At 36.0% G+C, this 23,688-nt stretch overlaps 1 protein-coding gene across 8 annotated transcripts in view; it reads right to left on the minus strand.

The window, feature by feature from the left end:
* ARNTL2 (aryl hydrocarbon receptor nuclear translocator like 2) overlaps positions 1-23,688 on the minus strand; it is a 37,438-nt gene that overhangs the window by 8,324 nt on the left and 5,426 nt on the right. For 2 of the 8 annotated variants that reach the window (XM_040594081.1, XM_040594085.1), the window contains exons 2-14: positions 20,585-20,732; positions 19,260-19,295; positions 16,192-16,230; positions 13,449-13,606; positions 11,336-11,415; positions 10,481-10,573; positions 8,390-8,507; positions 7,429-7,572; positions 5,580-5,820; positions 4,492-4,598; positions 3,779-3,929; positions 2,374-2,429; positions 1,413-1,521 (exon numbers count right to left, since the gene is read on the minus strand). In XM_040594081.1, coding sequence (XP_040450015.1) covers positions 1,413-1,521; positions 2,374-2,429; positions 3,779-3,929; positions 4,492-4,598; positions 5,580-5,820; positions 7,429-7,572; positions 8,390-8,507; positions 10,481-10,573; positions 11,336-11,415; positions 13,449-13,606; positions 16,192-16,230; positions 19,260-19,295; positions 20,585-20,732 — 1,480 coding nt within the window. Of the gene's footprint in view, positions 1-1,412; positions 1,522-2,373; positions 2,430-3,778; positions 3,930-4,491; positions 4,599-5,579; positions 5,821-7,428; positions 7,573-8,389; positions 8,508-10,480; positions 10,574-11,335; positions 11,416-13,448; positions 13,607-14,558; positions 14,692-15,952; positions 16,062-16,191; positions 16,231-19,259; positions 19,296-20,584; positions 20,733-21,192; positions 21,230-22,291; positions 22,409-22,437; positions 22,513-23,688 lie in introns of those variants that run through there. The other 6 variants (XM_040594084.1, XM_040594083.1, XM_040594082.1 and 3 more) reach the window with 6 other exon arrangements.

The raw sequence follows: 23,688 nt of genomic DNA on the forward strand, positions 1-23,688 counted from the left end.
TCAGGGGAAGGTATTAGCAAAAAGATCTTTGCCGAGAGGATGGTCAAGCACTGGAACAAGCTCCCCAGGGAAGTGATCACGATGCAAGCCTGTTGCTGTTCAAGAAATGTTTGGAAAACACTCTTAGATATATGGTTTAACTTTTAGGTTACCCCATGTAGAGTCAGGAGTTGGACTTGATGATCCTCACAGGTCCCTTTCAACTCAGGATATTCTATGATAGGAAACTATTCCTTATACCTTTACCATTGTTGCCAAAACTAATGCACTTTTTCCTGGAAGGTTTAATATTACTGTTCTTTCAGGTCCGGGTTAAAAGCGTCAGTGGGAAAAACTACATGGAACCTCGCAACACGCTGTTCTGCAGACACAGAAAATTTCTGTCATTCATTTACCTGGAACTGGAAGTATAAGATCTGAAGTCTGAGGGATGGCTTCATTATCCAAAGCTAACACTTAGATAACTTGTCCCATGCCGATGAGATGATAGTACCATTATCCTAATTTTAACCTTAACAAAAGTGATTGGACCTTCTGATGAAGCCTTAATTCCTGAAATAGTTGAGACTCAAAAGAGACATTTCTATGCATGTGCATCCCAAAGTCCTGGAACAAGGGGGCTCAGAGACTTTTTTAAAAAAAATGTTCTTAGACAACAAATGCTGATACAGTGCAAACTGACAGCGTAATAACCTCTCTCTATATATAAGTCAGGCAACACTGCGGGCACAACACAAAAACCATATATAAGGTTATCTTCACATTAAAATTGTGTTTCTTCCTTTTGAATTCCTTGGCTATACTAGGTATGTGGTAAAACTAGTTAGTTTTAAAAGGGTCAATCTTCAACAATTTTAATCTTGTACAGATTCGCATTTGGAATGACGCAGTGAGGGTTTTTTTTAATCTACGGCAGTACTGAGAGGAAATTGTGCTAGCACTTTAGTCTACATTCAGGATAATCAGGAAGGGCAATACAGGCTATGAAAGTGCTCCACTGGGGACTGTTTCAAGAAAAGTTTTCTTAGCAGAGTGATGCTATCAGAAAAATGTAAATGCTACTCACAGACAACTGATTTTCTGTTCCCGAATAGTTTATCTACCCATTTCAACGTCATGTGAAGAAGCTGCATCACAGTAACACTTTCAAAGTCACAGTTAAATAATACTTTCATTAACAAAGGGAACTGTATGCCCAGAACAAAACTGTTTCTCACCACCAGTAAAGTGTTCTGCCATGCATGAGACCAACAATAGGTTGTAATTGGTATCTCATAATGCCACTGCTCCATCTAAAAATACTTTATATGCATAACAATAAAAATTAAACTTGAACAACCCCCACGTAAACACATATACCTCTCCTCTCTCTCAACTTCAAAGCCTAACGTATGATGTTAAGTGTTTGTTACCTTTGCAATTCTAGTATTTCATTTGCAATTTCGGTTCCTATACTTCCAGCACCAAGAACTGTTCCAGAGGACATTCCAGGTACACTTACTAAAGTCTGTTTTACAGCATCTACAGTTAAAAAACCAAAATAAAACCTTAAGTCTGTAGCAGTTTCATTACACAGCAAGGAACAACCACCTCAAGGATTAATTTTAAAGCAGGTTTTGTCCTGTATCTCTTATTTTCAGAAATTAAATTCCTTTAAACACTAACTCATGGGGGAGAGTGTTGTCACATTTGTAATATAACAGTAAGTAAACAATATATTTGTGAAAATTGCTGATCTCCAGTAGTGAAACTAGCTTTAATCATTACCACTTCCAGTCTCTCTGACAGACAATGAAACACACGTGAGAAAAAGCCCTTGGATTTTTCACAAACTGAAATCAGTTATTAAAAAGAACAATTTAAAAAGCAAAAATAATAAACCTTAAAGCAAGATAAAATAGCACATAGAAATCAGAATCTATGCACAGCAGAAAAATATTACCAGAGTATTTATCAATATCAGTATCACTCCTGATTATTCTATTGGTAAACTCAGACAGTACAAAATTGCATTTCTTCAGAAAACCAGGCAAAATATGAAAAACATCTGACAGAAGCATAATATCCTATCAACCAAAATCCTAGCTATAACAGAAGTTCCTAGAAGATACGCTTACAGCCCTTCTGATGACAGTTATGTTGGACTACCTTGAGTCTTCTCCAGCCTAAATGATTCTATGATTCTATGTGAATGATATGAATTAGGATGCCCTGACTAACGTGAAATTGTCACCACAATTAGCTTTAAAAAACAAAATTAATCTTTCCTTGCACAACAACCTAGAATAAAAAAATGCCTGGATTGAATAAATCTAAAACTGTAAAGATTGACCAGGAGATGCACCTATGATAATTGTAAGAAGTGACACTTGCCTTCTGCAGGCTGGGAACCATAGAGGACCTGTTCTTCAGCTGACTCGTTATGACCTCTGAGATTTAAATAAAAAAAACCCAAAACACACACAAAGACAAAAAAAAAAATAAATCAGCAAATGTTTCAAATGCAAACCCCAGCATATTTACGTTTGATTTCAACAATACTTTACACAGAGTAAAAACAAATGTCCTCGAACTAGTAAAAAAAAGAGATATTCCTCATGTTTCAGTGTTCAATCCTTTGTACTGTTTCTGAAGCACTGGGTGAGATATTCATTTCCACTTACTCTCCAAATAAAGAAGAAAGGCCAATGTAGTTGTCTGTGTTCCATGACAAGGGAAGGTGGCTGCCACCTTTACTACTAGGAGGGAGACCACTTAACCAGAAACAACTGCTACAAGGACAGGTCAGTGGCTACCTTCTGCCAGCAGCTACTGCCTACCTTCCCTCCTCTAGACAGCTGCAGCCACCCACACCTCCAGGGCAGGCAAAAGTGCCCTTTGGCTGTTGGGCAGCACAGACAGTCTTAACGGCTCTTCTCTGTCTTCTTGAGGAAAAAGGACATGCATAAAACAGGAGGGTGATCTTGACTTAAGACACCAACCAGCTACAGAATGGTTAAAAGGCCCACTTGACAACTTCATTTAATGGAAATAAAATCCCCTCTGTCTCCCTCCCCAACCCCCTGACTTTGGCAAAGATTCTCAGTATCATCGGAACAATCCAAATCGTAGCTCCATTGCAAGGCACAGAAAATGAAAAAGAAGAATCAAACACACATTTACTGTCTGTCTCACAGGCTCCTCCCTTGCCATCAGTTTGTAGATCAGGTGTCCTCAAACTTTTGGGGGCTGGCGCACGGATGAAGTGGCAGGCAGTCACCTGCGGCTGCTTGGTTTCCCCCCCAACCCCCAGCAGGGGGGGGGGGGGCAGGGGGGTTCGTAAATACCGGGGGATGGATTGAGGACCCTGGGGGGCCATATCCGGCCCACAGGCCATAGTTTGAGGACCCCTGATCTAGAGTATCTTTTTGTCCTGCCTTGCATTTCTACAATCTACAAATTATGCTTCTCCACATTCTGACACATGGTAGGTAGGGCAGCACTTAAAATTAGGTCAACTGACCATGCAGCCTTGTAAAGTTCAGAAGGAAAATCAGAAGTTCACATTTCCATTTATTCATCTAGTTTTCTTAAAAGACCCTTCCTTTCTTCCTTCAGTAAGAAACTCTTTCACTTCATATTTTCTACCGGGAAACAACACAGTTCCAGGCTACTCAACCACTTTTTGTGCAGTGTTGATATTTTCTAGTCTTGGTCTGCTTTTTAAGCAGGTTGCTTTCTGCTAATGCTAACTGTAATTAAGACAAAAGTAACATGGGGATGCACATAAATTACTTACAATACCACAGTGTTGTTTGATACAATGTACTCCAGTTCTTTGGTCCATGGATTCATGAAACTAAACCATTGACTCTTTAAAGTAATAAAAGTCCCGTTTTTCGCTCTAAATTTGTAGGAATTTGTAAATACTTTTTCTTTATTCTGCAACACTAGATAAGAAAGGAAAGTTGTAATCACCATATTTATACTTAGAAAGTTAAGAAAATTAATCTGATTTATAGCATCATAAACCCAAAATGTTTTTGACGGCCAGAAATACAAATTAAATGCCAGAACAACTGACAAGACCCCTACTAAAATCCAACAATCTTTTCAGCAATATTATTAATCTTAAATTAAACACCAAGTACTATGTTTCTGCAAACCACTAGTAGGGAGACTCCTGACTTGGTGAACATAATTGGTGTCTTTAATTACATGATTAGGCTCTTCAGCATTCCTTCTTCATTCTTATGAAGAACTGAAGCAGAGGGTTGAAAGAAGCATTAATATTATTCCCTTGCGACTGAAGCACTGCACCAAGATTCAAGACAACAGAAGCTTCTCCCTGCTTTTATTACAGGCTTTATGCAGGCATGTCTTAATGCAGATGCAGAAAAGGACAATGCTAAGATTGTTTAGTTTTATTAATTCTCAGCTGCTGCTTTTTTGATTTTCATACAGCAGTTACATGCAGTTGTAAGTAGTCTGGGAGGACCAATTATTTTGTACCTTCTTTGTGTTTTTCAGCTAGATGATTGTGATCATCTTGATGGCAGTACTCATAACAAGAAGTTCCTAGAAGCTCTTGTGGCAGATACCCTAAAATTGCTGTTGCACTGTTAGAAATAAAAACCATGAACTACAGCGGATTCAAACAATTGCAAAGCTGTTCTCTTCAGTATAAGATAAAGCAGAAAATTAATATTCAAAGAAACAGATGCTTGTTTTCATGTTTGGGAAAAAGATATAGTATTAGTTTAGCTCTAAAACAACAGGAAATATCATTCACTGCAAATCACCCACTTGCAACGAATGGCAATTCAAAGACAAAGTAACAGTGTTTAAACATGCAAACCACATGTACACACAAAATACTTATGATCATTAGGTCTTCCCATTAGCCAGTCAGGGTACTGGTCACACATAAAGGAGTCATTAAAAAAAATAAACTAAAATCCAGTAGTTGAATTTTGCTCTGCCACTTAAAGGAATAGGTTTAAACTGACACTTGTAGATTCTTTAATATACATACAAGATGACTGAAAGCAATAAAAAGCTTCCAGTGACAATAATGAAATTCAAAATGCAAAGCAGTAACTCAGTCTCTACAACAAATTAGTCTGTTTTAGAAAGTTCAGAAAATAGGGACTTAGCTTTCAGGCCTAATAATTTGGTACCTAATTTAGATATAATGTATTTGTTCCAAATAGTAAGATTTTAAGAATTAATAATTTCTGTTTAAGTGATTATTACTTAAGTCATATGCATAGCTATGAAGCTCTAAGTTGAATTTTTTCTTTATTAATAAATAAGTATGAGTGCATTTTGACATATTTTAATCTTGCCAGCTCACCTTTTCCTGTAGGACATTACAGGAATACATTTATATTACTTTTATACACTATATACATGACACTTATGTCTGCCAAAAAACCCAAAGCCCAAGTACTCATAGATTCAGAATGAACTGCTTCCTGTGTATAGCACCTATAAATTCTATCCTGCTTGAGATATTACAGTTCTGACAAAAAGTATTAGACAATCTAACTAGTGGTGTCACTTGTCATTTTCTCTTCATTAAAGAACGAAACGCTTACCGCTGATCTACATAAACAAATTTTCCATCCATGGCAAATCGTGTAACAAATTCTGTTGCTTTGACTTTTATCTCTCCACTCTTTTGTGGAACAACATAAGGGTGTAACCTCCCAATTGCAACAAGACAGTTAAAGTTACTACTGCCTTTTTCTACATCATTTTCCTCTTCTACTCCCACCTCATTAGGAGGCCAGTTCTTCATATACCCAGTACAGTGAATGGTACAGTATTTTCTGTGATCTAATAAAAAGAAATGAAATAAGAGGCAGTTATGGTTCAAAAAGTAAACTGAATTACTTTTTTTTTCCGTTCACTGTGAGACCAGCAACTGTATTTTATGCTTACCTACAACAACTGTACAAGGCTACAGAAAATATTAGAGTATATTTTACTATATTGTACTAAAGTTTTGGCTTACCTGTAGACAGCACTTCTAACTCTATGTAAGATTTAGAAAGAGAAGTTATAGGTGCTGGCAGTTCAAACACTTTCACAGAGAAAGTAAACCAACAGTCTGGTAACTCACAGATCATTTTAATTTACAATACATATGAAACCATATTAAGAGAAAATGAACTGAAGAGGCTCTCTGCAGCTTCCATATCAATTACCTATTGTGAACATGATCTTATGCTTATTGCAATTGCTAAAAGAATCGGTAGAGAAAACAACCCAGCTTATTTTCTATTTATCTTAGGCTTCTTAATTCCTCAGTTTTTAGAAGTCTTAAACTACAGCATATGCTGTTTATTCACTCCTATGGCTGGTAGACTTTGCTGCCTATATAACATGCAAACACCCCCATATGCATCGAGGCAGAGAGATGACATTAAGTGTCCTAGAGTAACTAACCTTCAAAAAATTGCCAACATATTCTTGATACCTGTATTATGAACAAATTACACTTTGCGTAGATTTATTTCCTGTCTGTTACAGAAAACATATATCAACTCTGTAAAATGAAAAACTGAGTTATTCTACTGTGACTCTGTCAGTCTCTCAGATTGTCGAGGTGCCTTCCCTTAATACTGCTTTCCCGAGAAACATTTATACGAGTTAAGCTCTTATCTCACCAAGTTAGTTGGCACATCAAGGGAGACTGAATTCCATTTACTTACAATTACAGACCTATTTCAAAATCTTCTATTGTATGGTATATCTCAACAATAACAGGTTACATTGAAAAACAGAAGTAGAAGGATTTCAGGGCCAAGCAACTTCACCACAGCTTTGCAAAAAACAATACTAAGGTATTAAAAGCTGGAAATTACATTTTAAAAAGATCCATTCACTGAAAGCTTGAAAAGGGTATACTGCTGTACAGGCATGGCAAAATATGAATTAAATCTAAATGACTGGAAAAATGAATGGAATGACACTGATAAATTAACTACTAAAAGAAAAAGGAAAATTCATACTTTAAAGTACACACAACACAAAGTAAATCAGAAAAAAAGTCTGTTTACTTGCTTGGTTTTTTTCTTCAGAACAGTAGATTTTGCGGGCCTTATTCACAGTTAACTTCAAGACATATGTTATTTAGTCTCATTCTTCTCATCTGCTCCAGTGCTTTCAAAAATTTCCCTGAGACTTCTAAAATTTGACTACAACAGACCTAAACAACCACTGTACCTCTGGTTCCTCTCTCCCTCTTTTCCAGGAATGAACAGGGAGGACAAAGAGTACAATTAGACTGTTTTTCAAAACATGTCTCCAGTACATATTTACACCTCTCTACGGCTACTTTGTGAAGTCAGTGGTAACTACAAGGGTCACACTAATGACTCGGACTTAAATATACCAAGTTTCAGACAGAAAGCCCCCACTTCATCTACACTCTTTGAATACCTTTCTTCTTTGGGTTGGGCAAGCACTCCTTTTCTTCTTTGACTGTGGTCCTATTACATTTTATCCGACAGAAGAAGGAACGTCGAGCACCAGAATTTAGTCGAGCTGGTCCAGCTTGAAAATCTGTGTGTACTTGCAAGCCAGCTTACAAAAATTCAGTAAAGCAGTTAAAAATTCAACAATAAAACTTCAGAATACAGGCCTTTTCTTAATTTTAGCTTCTAGTACATTCTCCTTACTATCTAGCTGCCTAAATTTTGTCTTTACAATTAAAAATGGAAAAGGTCTAGTAACTTAAATAGGGCTAAGAAAATATGACTGTGTCACAGATTCCAAAATTAAGAACTAACAACCTATTTTTAAACCCTTCTTGATATTCTGAATGGTATTTTGATAAATTAAATATGCTTTATAAACCTTCAACGTCTATTTGGTACAAGGAAGAACTGCAAAGATGCTTACAAAAGCCAGCTATAAAATAGTCATTAGCTGCACAGTACATAATGCTTTCCATATTAGAAATAACTGTAAACAAAATAAGATCTGTTTAAATTAGGTTTGACACTTAGCATTTTCAGAGAAGACAGTGACTCTTGATATTGAAGTATTTTATCCCATGTTCGACTACATCAGGTCTTTTTGTATTGACAAGACCTATCAAATACAAGAAAAGAAAGTAGTATGCCTGGTAGGAAGAATGTCAGACCACATCTTGGTAAATGTTTAACAATGCAAATTTACTGAACACTTATTAAGTAAAATAAATTCTTTTCTGGGCTAGCTTTTAAACTCTAAGTGCATTCTAAGCAGCAGAAAAGCATTCAAATATGTTTGGTTCATAGAAACTATCCTGCAAGTTTGTACATCCATGCACATATGAACACATGAATACGTCCTGCATAATAATTAATTTATTAACATCTCTTTTAAAAAAATCTGAGCACATTTGAATATGACTTACTTTTCCCATCTATGAGCTTCTCCCTAGGAGAGATATCCGAAGAAGAAAGTTGTTCCTTAACTTTCGCAACATCTTTTGGATGCAAGTAATCAAACAAACTTTGTCCAATTAAACTGGCCTATTAAAAAAAACAAACAAAAAGCAAAAAACCAAAAGAAATAAGAAATTTTAGAACAGGATCCCACACATTACTTGTCTCAGAAAAACAATTTTCTACACCATTAAAGAAGTCAAATACCACAGTTACTCTAAACAACAACATTTTGCTCCACATTTAAATTGCCATTGTTTAATATTTTAATAAAAACAGGGCAGTAAAACCATAATTTGTTACTTACCCTTTGAAAACCAGCAGATTTAGCTGGATATTAAAAACAGTTCTGTAAAACCAAATGTTTAATTTATGTACATAATATGATTCCTCATCCTACCAAAGAAGGTTATGCACAAACAACTCTACTCCCAGATATGGCAGGGTAAGGAAACTGGAAAAAACATCCATGCTGCCTAATGACTCTCAGCTCTAATTTGGCTGGACAAAATGGTACCCTTGAGCCAGGTGTCACCTGGAAGCTGGGGTCAGCTCACTTCAGCACTCCTCAGTAGGGCATATTTACAGGACTCTTTCCAGCTGGGATCCATTCAACCTGATGACTTTGCTGATGCAAAGTAACTGGTCTGCTGCACTACTGTAGGCAGCACCGATTTCTGTGAGAATTTGTTTCAAAAGAATTTGGCTACTTTTGGTTTTTCCCTTGCTTACCTTCACCACAGCAGATCAAATCAATGGGTAGAAAGGAGCTCTGTTGACAAGCAGTATTCTAGATTCAAATTGCAACTCATTTTGGACCCACGACACTTGCTATGTGATCACTGCATACATAAAGGGGAGCACTTTTCCAATAAGCCAGTCAGAAATGGGTTTAATGAAAAGCTTCTAAGAAAGCAAGATGAACGTACAGCCTCTTTCATTTGTCCAGTCCCCATCTAACCCTAATGAAAAGGGAAAATAGCCACTGGGAAAGACTAGCTACTACTAAGTAGCCTTGTCAAAATATATAGGTCTAACAAACAGATTAGGCTGCAGGATGGATCCATAACCTAGAATGATTCCCAAATAAGCTAATAAATTCATGGGTTGTCAGTCATGTTCTCTGAAGCTCTTTGGCTGGAACAGCAAAGGTTTCATGGGTTTGGAAGTAGGTATGTCTGATGTGAGAGACTCCAAAAGGTAATTTTTAGCCCCTGAGTAAATTCAGTGTAGGAAAAAAAAAGTTTCATGCTTGTTCCCATAAAATTATTCATTTCACTTTAAAAAGATATATTAAAAAAATAAATAAAATAAAAAAATTATAAAGCAGTCCAGATTGGTTACCCTTCCGTTTATGAAGAAAACAAACAGAACACAAGTGGTTTCAAAGTTATAGAAGTAGACAGATGGAAGCACTAACTGTTTTGGCCTCTGTTTTTGGAACAGAAGTCATAGATACATGAATAAGTTGTTATGCCTTGATTATTTATGGTAATTGTCCATGACGTTAAATGTCAACTAATAGAAGGTGCTTATACTTTTTCTATTTCTCTTATTCTATGGGTTAAGCTAACTCACACTATCTCAGTTTCCTTCAAGTTAAGAGTATATAACACAGATAGTTATCGTGGATGAGGTGTTACATAGTGCATCTGAGCATAAAGGCGTTACACCATGGAAAGCTTTTATTAACTTTCACTGCTGAACTACCAGTTTTCCCTGGCCCAACAACAACAAAAAAAAACCTCAAATAATTTCACTATTTAGTAAGAAAATCTCTTGGAGATAGAAATTAGAATATCTTCAAATTACCCCTTCCTCTCAGACTAGCAGTTTTGTTAAGGATGATCAATTGACATCCAGGGCTATTACTCAGGTCAGGAACACTGACTGTACTTGCAAATATTTTGTTCCACAATATTAAGCCTTACCTGAAAGGGATTAAATCAAAGAAGTTCCAAGAAGTGATACACAAGGACTGTTTTTCAGTAACATTCAAGTTTAAAATTTTCTAAGAAAATGCACACGGAAAGCAAACCAAGAAACTCAATTATAACCACCTGATCATAATTAAGTATTTTGCAAACTGATTCTGAGACAAAGAGAATTTTTCCTCTGTTGCATCCAACCACAAATAGGAATCCATCTGCAGCCTGAAAATATAAAGATACTGTCTTTAAAACCATACAATATAGCATTTATATTGATGACTACAAGGAAGCACACTTTTTAACTTGTATTTTTTAAATTAAGTAAGTTATAAATCACACCAAAAAGCAATTAATACTGCAAGGACCAAATCAGACCTTCAGCTACAGACAGCTAAAGTTTCTTAAACACAGCTTTGGGAAAAAAAAGAGATGGCTGGCTGAAAAAGAACTTAACTTGGGAGTCATCTTACAGACCTTAGCAAAATCTGTTATTACAACAAAAGAAAAAAAATAGTTGCAAATGAGAAAGGGTAAAGGGGTGTGTGTATATGACGAAGTGTGAAAACAAGACAAATTTTCTTTCAGGTATTGTTTCTGCATCTTTTTCAAAGCACATCTTTAAAAGTTTAAAGTGAAAGAGAACAAACAACTGCAAGTTTATTGATGCATAATTAAAGGCATTCCCTATACTTGCATGTAGGCTTCAATATCAACGTAAGAAATTTTATGTATTAAATACACAGATTGTATAAAGATTTATTATCCCTTCAAGGGCTGCTCTCTGCCATGTTCACAAATCATTTTTGGTACCCCTTTATGAAAAAGCCTATATAGTGTACAGAATTTATAAACCAGTACTTACCAAGTACGTCAAAGCACGTGCTTGACAGAAAAGATGGGGAAGAAAGCACTCTCCAACAGAAAACCCAAGATAATGGCAAGCTTTAATAAGGACATCATTTACCTGAGTTTCCGTCCACTTACCCTAAGGATTAACTGTCGGAGCTCATCATCCTTTAAAAATGAAGGTTTATACCGGACTTCTGTATAAGAGCTAGTGGAACCTGGAAAATAGATTATTTGTACATGTCATGTCAGAAGTTATATTTTAAATTCACTTTTAACAAAGTTGTATTTTTGTATTTTATAACTTTTCTTTGCAACCACAACAGCTGACTAAAAAAAATATTTAAAATTCTAAATGTATTTTAAAAGCCCTCATAAACATATGCAGGCACAAAACCAGTTTTTTCTTGCCTTTTACTTAGCATAAAACAAGGAAACTTCTGTCCAGATATCTTTAATGTACTGCTAGATAAATGGTATTATGAGAACTGAATTCTCTAGAAATGTTTCATAGGCCTATTTCAGAATCCTTAACATTTGCTGAACGTGAGTAATTCCAATGTTATCGTCTTTGGCATGAATAATGCTTCATTAACACTATTCATCCAACAATCCAAAAAATACTCTATTGCAGTTAAATTGAATGTCTCACTAGATGTAGTGAGACTGACTACTTTTACTGCCCTAGCACTGTGGCAAGTACTCTAAAATAATTATTAGCCATTAAAACATTTCCTCAAAAAATACCTAGAAAAGTTGTGGTAGACAGCAGTTGAACTTTCCAGCAAATTTCAACATTCAATGTAATTCCACATAGTATCTTGTATTTTCTTAAAGCATTTGTTTTGAAGATACATATAACAACTGTGCTGCATGGAGTCCAGTTTTCACATCCCACTTAAAATATAAATATTTGAGCTGCAGATTTCTTGTAGATGCCTATTCAAAGTGCAAGTGCAATTACTGCCCTGCTAACTTGTCATGTCATTTCTTTACACAAAATTCTCAGCCTGCTTGGGCCAGCAGGCCTCTAGAAAATCCTTCCAACCTAAACTGTTCTAGGATTCTATTATTGTCAAGTTAGTAGCATAATTAGTTTCCTACACTCCTTTGACTCAAGGCTAACGCAGTTCTTATTACATATGTTTACTCATAACCAATTTTTTTTGCAGTGCAGACAAGTCTTTGATCTTTGCTTTCAGTTGACCAAATTATTACTCTGAAACAGTGCTGCCAAAAAATCTGAAATCTTGTGCGCTGCTGATACAAGTTGTGTATCACATAGTCTATTTGGATATAATTTTTTTAAGGAAGGAAAAACAAAAAAATCCCCAAACCTAGCAATAGCAAAAGGAGAAGAAATAATATATCCTGCTTTGGGCCAGACACTAAACCATTCACTGAGATCCATGATTACTTTCACTTTGCTAGCTGACTAATAAAAACTTTTGATAACTTTTTCTTGGTAGTCTCTAACATTTCACGTGTTTAAGACTTTGATTACATTAAAGTCATCAACCATTCTGTTTAAGTATGTTTTGTCTTACAAAATTCCTTGACTACTGTTCTTGCAGGCACAAAAATAAGTTTGAAAGATGATTATGTCCAAACATATTTTTTTCTTTAGTGTTACACAACTGGGTTTGATTTTATGAAGTTATACTGTAAAAGACTTAAGCTATCACTGAAGTGAATTCTCCGTGCTCCCTACCAGTGCAACTACTTAAATCAGTTTCTTTAGGTAAGCACTAGCATAGTTTCCCATTGTTGAGGATACTTTTTTCCTAATCTCACAATGGACAAAAAACTCATTGGAAGTATGTGGTATGTTATAAATGCCTTGGCCTTCAACTTAAAGCCTTCCCAAAATTTAGTTGGTGCTTTGTTTGGCTTTTTTGTCTGTTTTGGGGTTGTTTTTTTCTTTTTAATGGTCTTCTTCCACTATGCTGTAAATTTCAAAGTCAACAGATAAACATTAAATTCCAACACAAAGGTTGACGCAATCACAAATATGGGAAAAAAACAGGACTACAAAGACCATTTGCTTCTCTATTAGCAGTGTAACTGCTGGCATCAGTACAGCACCACAGTTATTACTGTTACAGAAAGAATGATGTAATGTGGAGAGATCACAGAACATGTTTCATTTGAGAGTCTGAAAATAATGAAGACAGACTTCTTGAATGAAGAAAATACACAGTGTAACTCCCAACAGAACAAGGACTTTCAGGATTAGTTTCCTAAAACCCACCTTTTAAAGATTTTAAGTGTTGCACAGCCATCCGTAACACTGTAAGCTTGTCTAGCTTTCGCGCCATGGGATTGCACTGAGGTATCATAGCAGACAATTCCTCTATCAAATTATTCATTTTGTCTCTTCTTCGTTTTTCTGTTTGACTGTGAGCCTCCCTAAGAAGAAAAAAATATTAAGATGTAGAACATATGATTTTCCCCATAATATTAATCAATTCAATTTTGGGAATGGAACATACCCGAAGAAGTATTACTGTACTGAAATACTACTTGTATTTGACAACTGAATTGGATTAATTTGAACAAAGCAGGAATGGTCACAACAATGATGTGAAATATTGAGGAGGAAAATATCTCAGGCAACAACTTGATTATATGTGGCAGGAAGAACAGGCTATGAAGACTTACAGAAATTAAATTCTCCTTGTGACGCTTGACGTCCAAGAGAAAACTTGACACCTTACTGTATACCAGAGAAATTTTAATGTCATTAGGAATCACTGGAAGGTATTTCTGCCCTGGCCCTATCTCTGCTTGGCCTGTGTAACTAGCACAGGGGTATTCAATCTGCTACTTTTTTTTTTTTAAGAACAGAATGCTCCCTGCACTCACTACAGCATCTCTGAACTGTTTTATGCAAACACACAACAATCTGAGATGAGCAGTGTCTTCTTACTTCATTACCTCAGACTGAAGACAGACACAAACATAAGCACTTACTGATAGCACAGTAGAAGCAACATACAGTATGTGCCCATAAGAGATGTAGTGGTAACCAAAAGAAAAAGCTATGCCTCATGTACATTCACCACAGGTATTCCAGAAAGCTCGCCCCTTCAGTGCATACCTTGTGTCTCAGGTTTCATCTCTTGGTAAGCCTCTGTCCCAGAGCACAAGCACAACCACTGAATGAGAGCTTCTCTTCTTGGGAGTTTTCGTCAGAAAACCCCTTCTAAGGCACATAACAGTGCACATCGCAAATATATTTGTATTTCCAGTCACCTTTTAATTTTTTTGTGGAATATGTTAGCTTTTCTAGTTGATCTCCTCCTCTCTAACATCCTCTAGCAGATTGAGAAAAGTTTAATTTATTCTATTCCTTCCTTACCTAGAAGACAAGCTAGCCACTCAATTAAAACAAATATTTTCCTTTCTGATTGAGACCAAACACAGTGGTAGTTAACCAAACTGAGGGACAACAGGTTTTGGTTAACTGATCTCCAACACTCTTCCACTTCAGCGTACTGTAACAGATGGTGTTAAAGGTAATAAAGGTGTAATAAAGTACACCTGGCCTGTTGAGAAAGAATAAAGTTGAGTTTTAAATACCTAGTAGTTTATTATTTTCCCCCAAAATAAATCCCTTCTCCACACAAATAATTATGGGTCATTCATCCAAGCAATTAGCTTTTTTTCTCTCTAAAGCCTTTTTAAAGATTTAATTTTATCAGTTATTCTCAGCTCTACAGGTTCACCTTTCCTTCAAGTCAGGCAGAAACAATCAATTAATATCTTGTGTATGCTCCTTGAACTGTGAACCTCATGAAGGCAGATACAAACATTTGGAAAAAGAGAACAATCTTCCACATCTCTAAAAGTCAGTAAGAAATTATAGAAACCTGAACACATGGATGCAGAAGTTCAGGTGATGACTGGATAAATCAGAAGCCTTCTGTTACATTACCCAGTTACAAAGGGGAAGGAAGAAAAGCAAGTTCCCCAGTAAGTGTGAGAAAAGAACCACTGGAGGGAGATTAACTGTCAAGCAAACCTTCAAATAGTCATCTAATTATTCTTTTCCTCCAACTAATGAACCAAAACTTAAGGAAGAAAATTAACAATACAATATGAAAGTTAAAGCAATGTACAAAATAGAATCTTGATAGCAATCTGAGATACTCAGTAAAGTAGAATCAATTTTGGAGTTAAACAAAAACCTGTAAATATGCTTTGGAACACTTTCTTCAGTTTTATTTAAATTACAGGAACACTTGATAATGATTAGTTAGCATGCTGTATATGATAATGATTAGTTAGCATGCTGTATAAATAATGCTTTTGACAACAAAGTGGCTTATGTATTTCTGCTTTGACATCTCTGCTCCCATGACAAATGAAAGACATTTTTAAAACAATACAAAACAAGTCTATTTTTACTAAGTGGCTTGTCTATAGTTTAAAATATTGTTTGGATGAATCATGACTGCAATCATTCACACAGTATTTAAATTCTTACAAGTGCTTTATTTGAATTCCAATTTGGATTCAGGAAAGATGTGAATTCAAAGTGCAATGGCAAACCTTGAATAATTCCCTATACAAAGCTTCTTCCAGAACAAGAATTCTTTGTCATGGTTTAGCTGAACCCATTTTCATGTGGGATAAATTTTTAGTACCTCCAAGTGTAGACAAATCTAGAAAAAACAATTCTGAAATTCATACAGATTGAGGATCAGCTCCTCCCTTCACATATGACTTGAGCATACTGCATTTAATTCTCACCTTGAAAATTTTAACCTCAGGGTTTTGCTAAACCATCTGAAATATTCTGCAACACAACTTTCATTAAAATTAGTAGAAAATAAAATCCTCAATGAGGCTCTAAAAATTCCTATACATTCGGGAGGGAAAGAAAAAAAATTACTGTTAAATATTTGACAGTTTTAATGAATGTTACTCACTTTTACTATTGTAAATCCTAGCATTTACTAGCAAGATGTACTTTTATTGTAAATTAGTACCTGAAATCTTTTATTTTAACGTGTTCTTCATCTTCACTCCTAGAGAAAACAAGATATAAAATTTTACATTGCATATTTAATACTAGGCACTTCTATTCCTCCCATGAATTCAAGAAGATATAGAAAATGCTACAAACTTACCATGGCTTTAACAAAAGCAACTGATAAAAATTCATGAAACAAAACCTACCTAGCAAGTGATACATAATAGAAAGAGACCAAAACATAGGTTCCAATATTCACAGTTATGCGAACATATTACGGGGATATTTCAAAATTACAGGGCTATTTTTATTCTGGAGAAAACAACATTAATTGAACATTCAAGTAACTTAAGTATAGGCTTGATTTTATCTAGAATTTTGCAAGAGATCATCTATTCATGTTTTTATTTCCAAAATATCATTGTCAAATGATGAAAAAAGCAACCCTAGCCTAGACTGGGCCTAAAATACAAGACAATCATAGGGCTCATATCACAGTAATACTTTGCAGCAGGAAAATATGAAGGATTATTCAAACAAGAGAAGATAAAAAATCATTGCCCCAAGATCACTGTATTCTTCACCACCAGCTATTAAGAATTTCAGAACGTGGCCTAATAGTTATCTAATCAATCAAGTATGAGCGATTTGGTACTCGCAGAGAGGCAGTTCCCATACAAATACTGGCTATTATTTTCTTCAAAAGAAAAACTGATACAAATATTTTTAATCTTTCTACAGCAGTTCTTCAACTTTTAATTCAGCAGTGGAAACATCTTAAGCTTTGTCTAACTGAATTCCATTCCAGAGGAGAGACCTGCTAGCCTATGAGCATTTTAGAAGAAGCAGATGTTGAATCAGAATCAGTCAGCAGTTGTCTCCTGTGAGGAAATAGAAGTAGGAAGTAGAAGGACAGTTGAAGATTACGGCTTTAGGAAAGACTGCAAAAGCTGCTTCCACCTATACAAGTGCTGACCCCAGCAAGGATCCAGCAGCCAGAGCAAAGTTAACACACAGATCAGAGATCCAGCTCTTCAACCTGGGATTTCACTGGAACACAAGAATTTTCTAGGCAGTCTGATAAACCCAAAGACAGGAGGTAGGCTGGGCTCACAAGACCCTAGGGCTTTTCTTCAGTGAAACTGTTTTAGATTTAGATGAGCTGGCAATAACTAATATTTTTCCTTTATTTTAAAATAAACTTTTATCAGGAATGTGCATATACTTTGAACTCCAACAGAAGTTACACTGTCTGACCCTAAGAGCAGTAGCAGTAAGGAGAAGCCAGACCAACTGCAATGCAGCACACAGCCTGTTAACTAATTCTCCTTCTCCCTCAGAAGCCCCACTTGGGGAAGAAACTAGAACAAATTTGCTGCCCAGGCAATCAGTCACAGCCTTCAAAGGACTTATATAGCCTCTGTCCTAACAGCTGTGTTGTTACTGCTATAAATAGCTAGATTAAAACTACCTTGACTATGTGAATATAAGATGAAATTCTGCTTCATGGCTATAACGTAATATCATATATACTTAAAATAATATAATACTTAATTGGTATTAGAAAGAACAGAATCTGTATTAATCAGGGGGAAAAAAAGGAATACCAGCTTTTCTTCTATTTTCCTCAATTAATATATTATACATAGTTCCCCATTTTTTCTAAAATGGAAGCAGAGGTTTTAAAGACAGAGGAGAATTATTTTTAGTTACACTTTTCCATCATGAGCACCATGGAAAAAAATCCACAAAGAAACAATTTTTCCCCAAAGATTTTTACACAACCCCACAAGCAATGTACCAAACACTGACTACCCTGCAGAAAGGGATCTGGGGGTCCTGGCTGTCAGCAGGCTCAGCATGACTCAGCAGCATGTCCTGGCAGCCAAGGTGGTAAACCACATCTGGAGCGCAAAGACAGCATAACCAGCTGGTCAGAGGCGATTACCTCGCTGTATTCAGTGTTGGTGCAGCCTCTCCTTGAATACCACATGCAATTCTAGGCCCCACAATTTAAGCAGAATGTGAAGGTCCTTGAATGCATCCAGAAGAGAGCAGCAAAGCTGGTGAAAGGGCTGGAAAGATTGTCCTATGTGGAGCGGCTAAGGACTCTAGGTTTGTCTAGGCTGGAGAAAAGGATGCTGAGGTGACCTCATCGCTCTACAGCTTCCTGGGGAAGCGAAGCAGAGAGGGAGGTGCTGATCTCTTCTCCCTGGTAATCCAGTGAGACAGGACATATGGTTCAAAGCTGCGGTGGGGGAGGTTTAGACTGGACATTAGGAAGCATCACTTTATCGAGAAGGTGGTCTAACACTGGAACAGGATTCATAGAGAGGTGGCCAAAGCCACAAGACTGTCAGTGCTTGGATAACGCCATTAGCGACACACTTTAAGTTTTGGTCAGCCCTGAAGTGGTCAGGCAGTTGGACTAGATGATTACTCTAGGTGCCTTCCAACTGAAATATTCTATTTTATATAAAAAGAACACTGCACAGCTACATATAAACAAATATGTTGTCCAGGTAAGGTATCCTGGTGCAAAAAAGAAATCACATTAAAGTGATCACCCAATTAATAACTATGTCATCACATCTATACAAAACAGGTTTACTTATGCTGCACAGCCAATCTTAACTCTGGTTTGCCACCTTGTAATAGCATTCTTTTAACATAGTTGTGGTAGCTCTATTTTAAAAAGCACCTGGCAACATTAAAAACAAAAAATGTTTACAGGTACCAGTCAGAGAAAAGTAGGAGACCTTCACCTCCCTAGTCTTCTCATTTAACTGTTGCTCTTCATTCACTCCCATTCTTACCTTAAATTCAATACTAACAAGTCTGGTAAAGTCGTAAGCAAAGGGGAGTGTATTCTTAGAAAGCAGTATCAGAAAACCTTAACATTGGATAACATTGGATTTGCCTATCCATCCTGTTAAATTAGCTACGTTTATCACCTTGTGCTGTACAAAGACCGGCACTTAAAGCATTCCTTAAGGCAAACCACACAGCTCATCTAGCCAAACAGGAAAATGCAACATACTGATAGCACTGAAAATAGAAATGGATTCATTTATAAATAAATACCTTTTCTGAGCATCACCATCAGCTTCAACTGCATCCCTGCAAACAGGTAACAAAGTAAGCAAAGTATAGTTTGAAGCACAAAAAGATGACTTGATATACCCAATGAAAAAAAGTCACCAAACAATTTTAGCGGAAGCCCCACTTGGATCGTTATTTTCAGCAAGATCATTAGGTTTTAGAAACTAATGACTAGTTCTTATAGAACAATACTTTTGCAATTAGTGTTTCAACTTGGACATATTTTTTTTTAAAAAACAAAAGTTTCACGAAATCAGAGAAAGATCCAAACTTCACAGAAACATTATTCATGAACCAGCACTTTTATTGAACAGATAGAAATCAACAAGTGCTACTGAAAAAGACTGGAGAATTTATTTTTTCAGAAGTGAATGTATTTCTGGAGTTTTCTGTGATCTACAAGATAACACCTGAATCTCCAAGTTGACAATTATATCAACATCCACAGTGTAGCTACATTCTGTACATCAATGGACTATATATGGAAGAAGCAGTGATTACAGAGAATTGCTTTAATAATCACAAATACATGCAAATTTCCTGCCTCCTCCTCCTCTTTGAAACATAGATTTACCATGCTAGTTCGGAGATATTTGTAATGCACTAGATCTGCAGGCTGAGTTGTGTCCCTTACTTCTGGATGATTAATAGAGGTTTGAATAGATCACTTTTAACAAATCTTTTTTTCTATGTAAATGATTATTTGGTTAACTGGCATCTGTTTAGCAGTTATAAAACAGGAGAAAACAGTTAACAGTGTGATCTCAGTAGTCAAGTATGACCCACTTAAAAAGACTGAGCGCTACTGTAGGACAGTCCTCATTTTTAGGTCACAGGTCTGTCTGGACATTTAGTGAATGGCTACCCTGGTCACTGAAGAAGCAGTTCTGATTCCACAGTTCTAGATCAAAGGGCTTAACTAGTAATCTTGTTTCACACTTTAGGTGATATTCTAGCGTGTACTTGTGAGATTCCAAACAACTCATCATCTTGCTGCAAAGAGAACTTGCCTTTACTAGCAGACAATGAAGGAAAAAAAAAAGTAGGACTGAAATCTCAGCATTAGAGACACATTATCCAGACACTTCAGGCCAGGAAATGGCATTATAGAATCCTACCTGTATCCCTTGGATTTAAGGATTATTTTTCTATTTTTAATAACTCAGGACTGTCAAAGAATGCATTTGGAAGAAATTGTAATAAATAAAGGAAAGAGAATTAGACAGTTTATGCAATTAGATACTGCATAAATAATAGATGAATGTCTCAAATTTAAGTTGAGATACATACAGAATTGATTTACTTACTGGTTATCAGAATCACTTCCTTTGCGCTTCCTTGGAATCTCAGCTGCAGAAGCATTGAAAGAAGCAATGGCAGCAGGCTTAGTTATCGGATTCATGAGGCTGGGGACTCCAGAAGCAACGCACGTCTTTCCATCTACTGTGAAATTATCTATGAATGATGAAAAAGCAGCTCAGTGCCCAATAAGAGCTACACCATCATCTATGCACTCTGATTTTCATTTGAAAAAAAAAAAAAATTGCACATGGGTGGCTTCTACGCCTCTGACACAAAAAACATAAAGGTTGTACTGCTGCAACCTAAATACAGAAAAGAGTACATTGTCTTCCCACCGTTCTGCAACAATCTCATCAACCCAATCAACACAACAATGCAATATAAAATACATTTATTCTCCTCCTTACACAACCTTAGCGAACTATACTTAAAACCCCCAGCACCTCAAACATCCTGTTGCAAAATCACAAGATGTGGCATTAGTTAGCAGATCAAAACACTATGACTAACATGAGATTAAACTTAAATATATAGTGAACTATGCTTTTTAAACAAGCTGGACATCCAAACCCCAAAAGTTTGCCATAACTATGTTTCTGACATAAAAATATACCATTATACATAATATCAGTCATGTAAGTCAGATGAGTCTTGAAAGCTTGTCACGTTCTACCTCAAAGTTCCCTTCACAATTCTCCTCTCAATAAAAACTGCTTTGTTTCTGGAGGGACAGAAAAGAAGTCACAAGCCAAAATAATCCTAGCAACCTACCAGGAAAAGAAAACAGTCTCAAGGAATCTAAGCACTATTACACTTTTATTCTACCTCCATGCAAAGCTATCACAAAGAATCATCCAGCTGACATTTAGGTAAAGAATCAGAATTAACTGTTTCAGCAAATGTGCAGGCACTCCTTTAGGCTTAATGTATTAATGAGGAAAGTATCCTATGTGATACATCTAGAAACAATAAAGAATTAACTCCACGAAGGGACAGATGGGGGATCGAGAGAGGTCATTTCAAGAAGCGCACATCTACTTTCAGCAGGAGGCAAAACCCAAGATGAGTACTTTCAAAATCTGTAGGAAGAAAAACTGGATACTTTATCGTGAGCTTGCTTTTTTTTTTTTAGCATCTATGCTGTCTGTAAATGACAGGTAAAAATGTGTAAAAAGAACGATACACAGTGTATGTTTTTTTCCTCTTAGGTGTAAGCACATCTCACACCAGAAAAATTCCTTCTAGGTTCTCATTTTCTGCTAGAATACGAATCTGGAGTGTTAAACGAAAATAGGCTAATACTTGAACAACAGCTTGTCTGGCCTTCCACTAATCCTCTCCCTACCAAGTCAGACTACACAGTCAGCCCCTGTTTTATTTTAGAAAGCTCTTTAACTCATTAAGTCGTGCAGGAAGTTAAAAGAGAAAAAAAAAAAAAAAGGAAACTCAATAAATACTTGATAAGTAAGTAACAGCCTTTGGGTAACTACAACAGAAAAAAAATTTGGTTACCTCAAATACATAACATATTCAAGTTAGGGATACTAAAAAAAAACACATTAAAAGAAATGACATCACTATAACTACAAAGGCACAAATGGTAGATAATTTGAAATATTTTTATGATTAATCGTCACTTCATAATAGTCTCATTTTATATTTCTACTATAAATTCAGGCAATTATATATTAAAAAAAAATGTAACTACCCACCTCAATTCCAAAGGAACTCTTTCTTTATAAAGCGTAGTTTTAATTCACTTAGGTCATAGCAGCCTACAGTTACTAGACTCAATTATTGAAGTATAATCACGCTTCATGAATAAGCATGAAAAAGTACTTACTAAACAGAAACCTACATGTATAAAAGACAAGAATGCCTTCAGCACAACAGATCCCTTCGTCCTGGAACAAAGCAGGACAGAACAGACCCACTGACCTAAATACTCCATTGCACACAGATGGCCAGCCTGCTTTCTAAACTACTTTGCTTTAAAGAAACAAAATGAAATGCATCATTTACAGCTTTTCAAATTTATACTTCATATTATCAAAGTAACTACTATTTTTTCTTCACACTCAAGGCAAATTCTAAATACTTTATTGTCATCCTCTACATTTCCCAACAACACCCTCTTCTTTCCTTAACTGAGAAAACCAAAACTGTTTAGACTACCAGCAACAATGACCTATTAAGAACTTCTACACTAAAATTCTTAGGTGATAAATTGAATCCCAAATACTACCACTGTGACAAACTAAATGCCATGTTATATACCATCTAACTAAATGCCAATAAAATAGCGAGCTGATCCTAGACAAAAATATAAAGAAACTGTATTGATCCCTGACATGTACAGCATGCAGTCTATATTGATTCTCAAAAACCCCCAAACCAAAACCCAAAAACAACGTCAAAGAAAACAAATTGAGAAATTAATTTAAAGCTTCAGAACTACCAAATGTAGTAGAAAAGTAATTATCTGGAATTTAACAGAGAAGACCAAATCTTTTTAATACCTACCACTCACTGAACAAGAAGCAGACAGAAACAGCTCATAAAGCAAAGTCAGCTTTGAGAAGTCAGTAAGTGTGGTTTAAAATTATCCCTTAAGGTTTTATAATAGCTATCAATATGATAGCAGGTGATTCCAAGGTGCTTACTCTCTCCCCCAAGAGAGTCTTAACCTCATGTAGTCTGTGATGAAAGACTTCTTTACTTCTTCAGCTATGCCACTTCGGAAGAGCTGAATAAAGGATTTAAAAATCTTTGGGTTCACACAGAGAATGAGCTAGAATGCACCCCAATAACCAGGGTGTGCTTCTATGACAGGAAAAAAGCTGGATTCTTACCTTCCATTTGTGCACCTCGCTGAATTTCTTATATTTTTAATTTCTGTGAACAGTTTCAAACCATTAACATCAAAACCAAACACCCCTAAGAACATACGAAGCCAAACTAAATGTTTACCAATTTCACAGCATTCTTGCTTCATGAAAAATACTATCCAGAAAGACCATTCTGTATTACAAGTTTATTTTCCTGGAAACCTGAAATCATCAGTCAAATTTTAAACTACTAGAAACATTTTAATTCAACCAGAGATATT

The sequence above is a fragment of the Falco naumanni genome, chromosome 5 (genome assembly GCF_017639655.2).
Source record: "Falco naumanni isolate bFalNau1 chromosome 5, bFalNau1.pat, whole genome shotgun sequence".
Classification (NCBI taxonomy): domain Eukaryota; kingdom Metazoa; phylum Chordata; class Aves; order Falconiformes; family Falconidae; genus Falco; species Falco naumanni.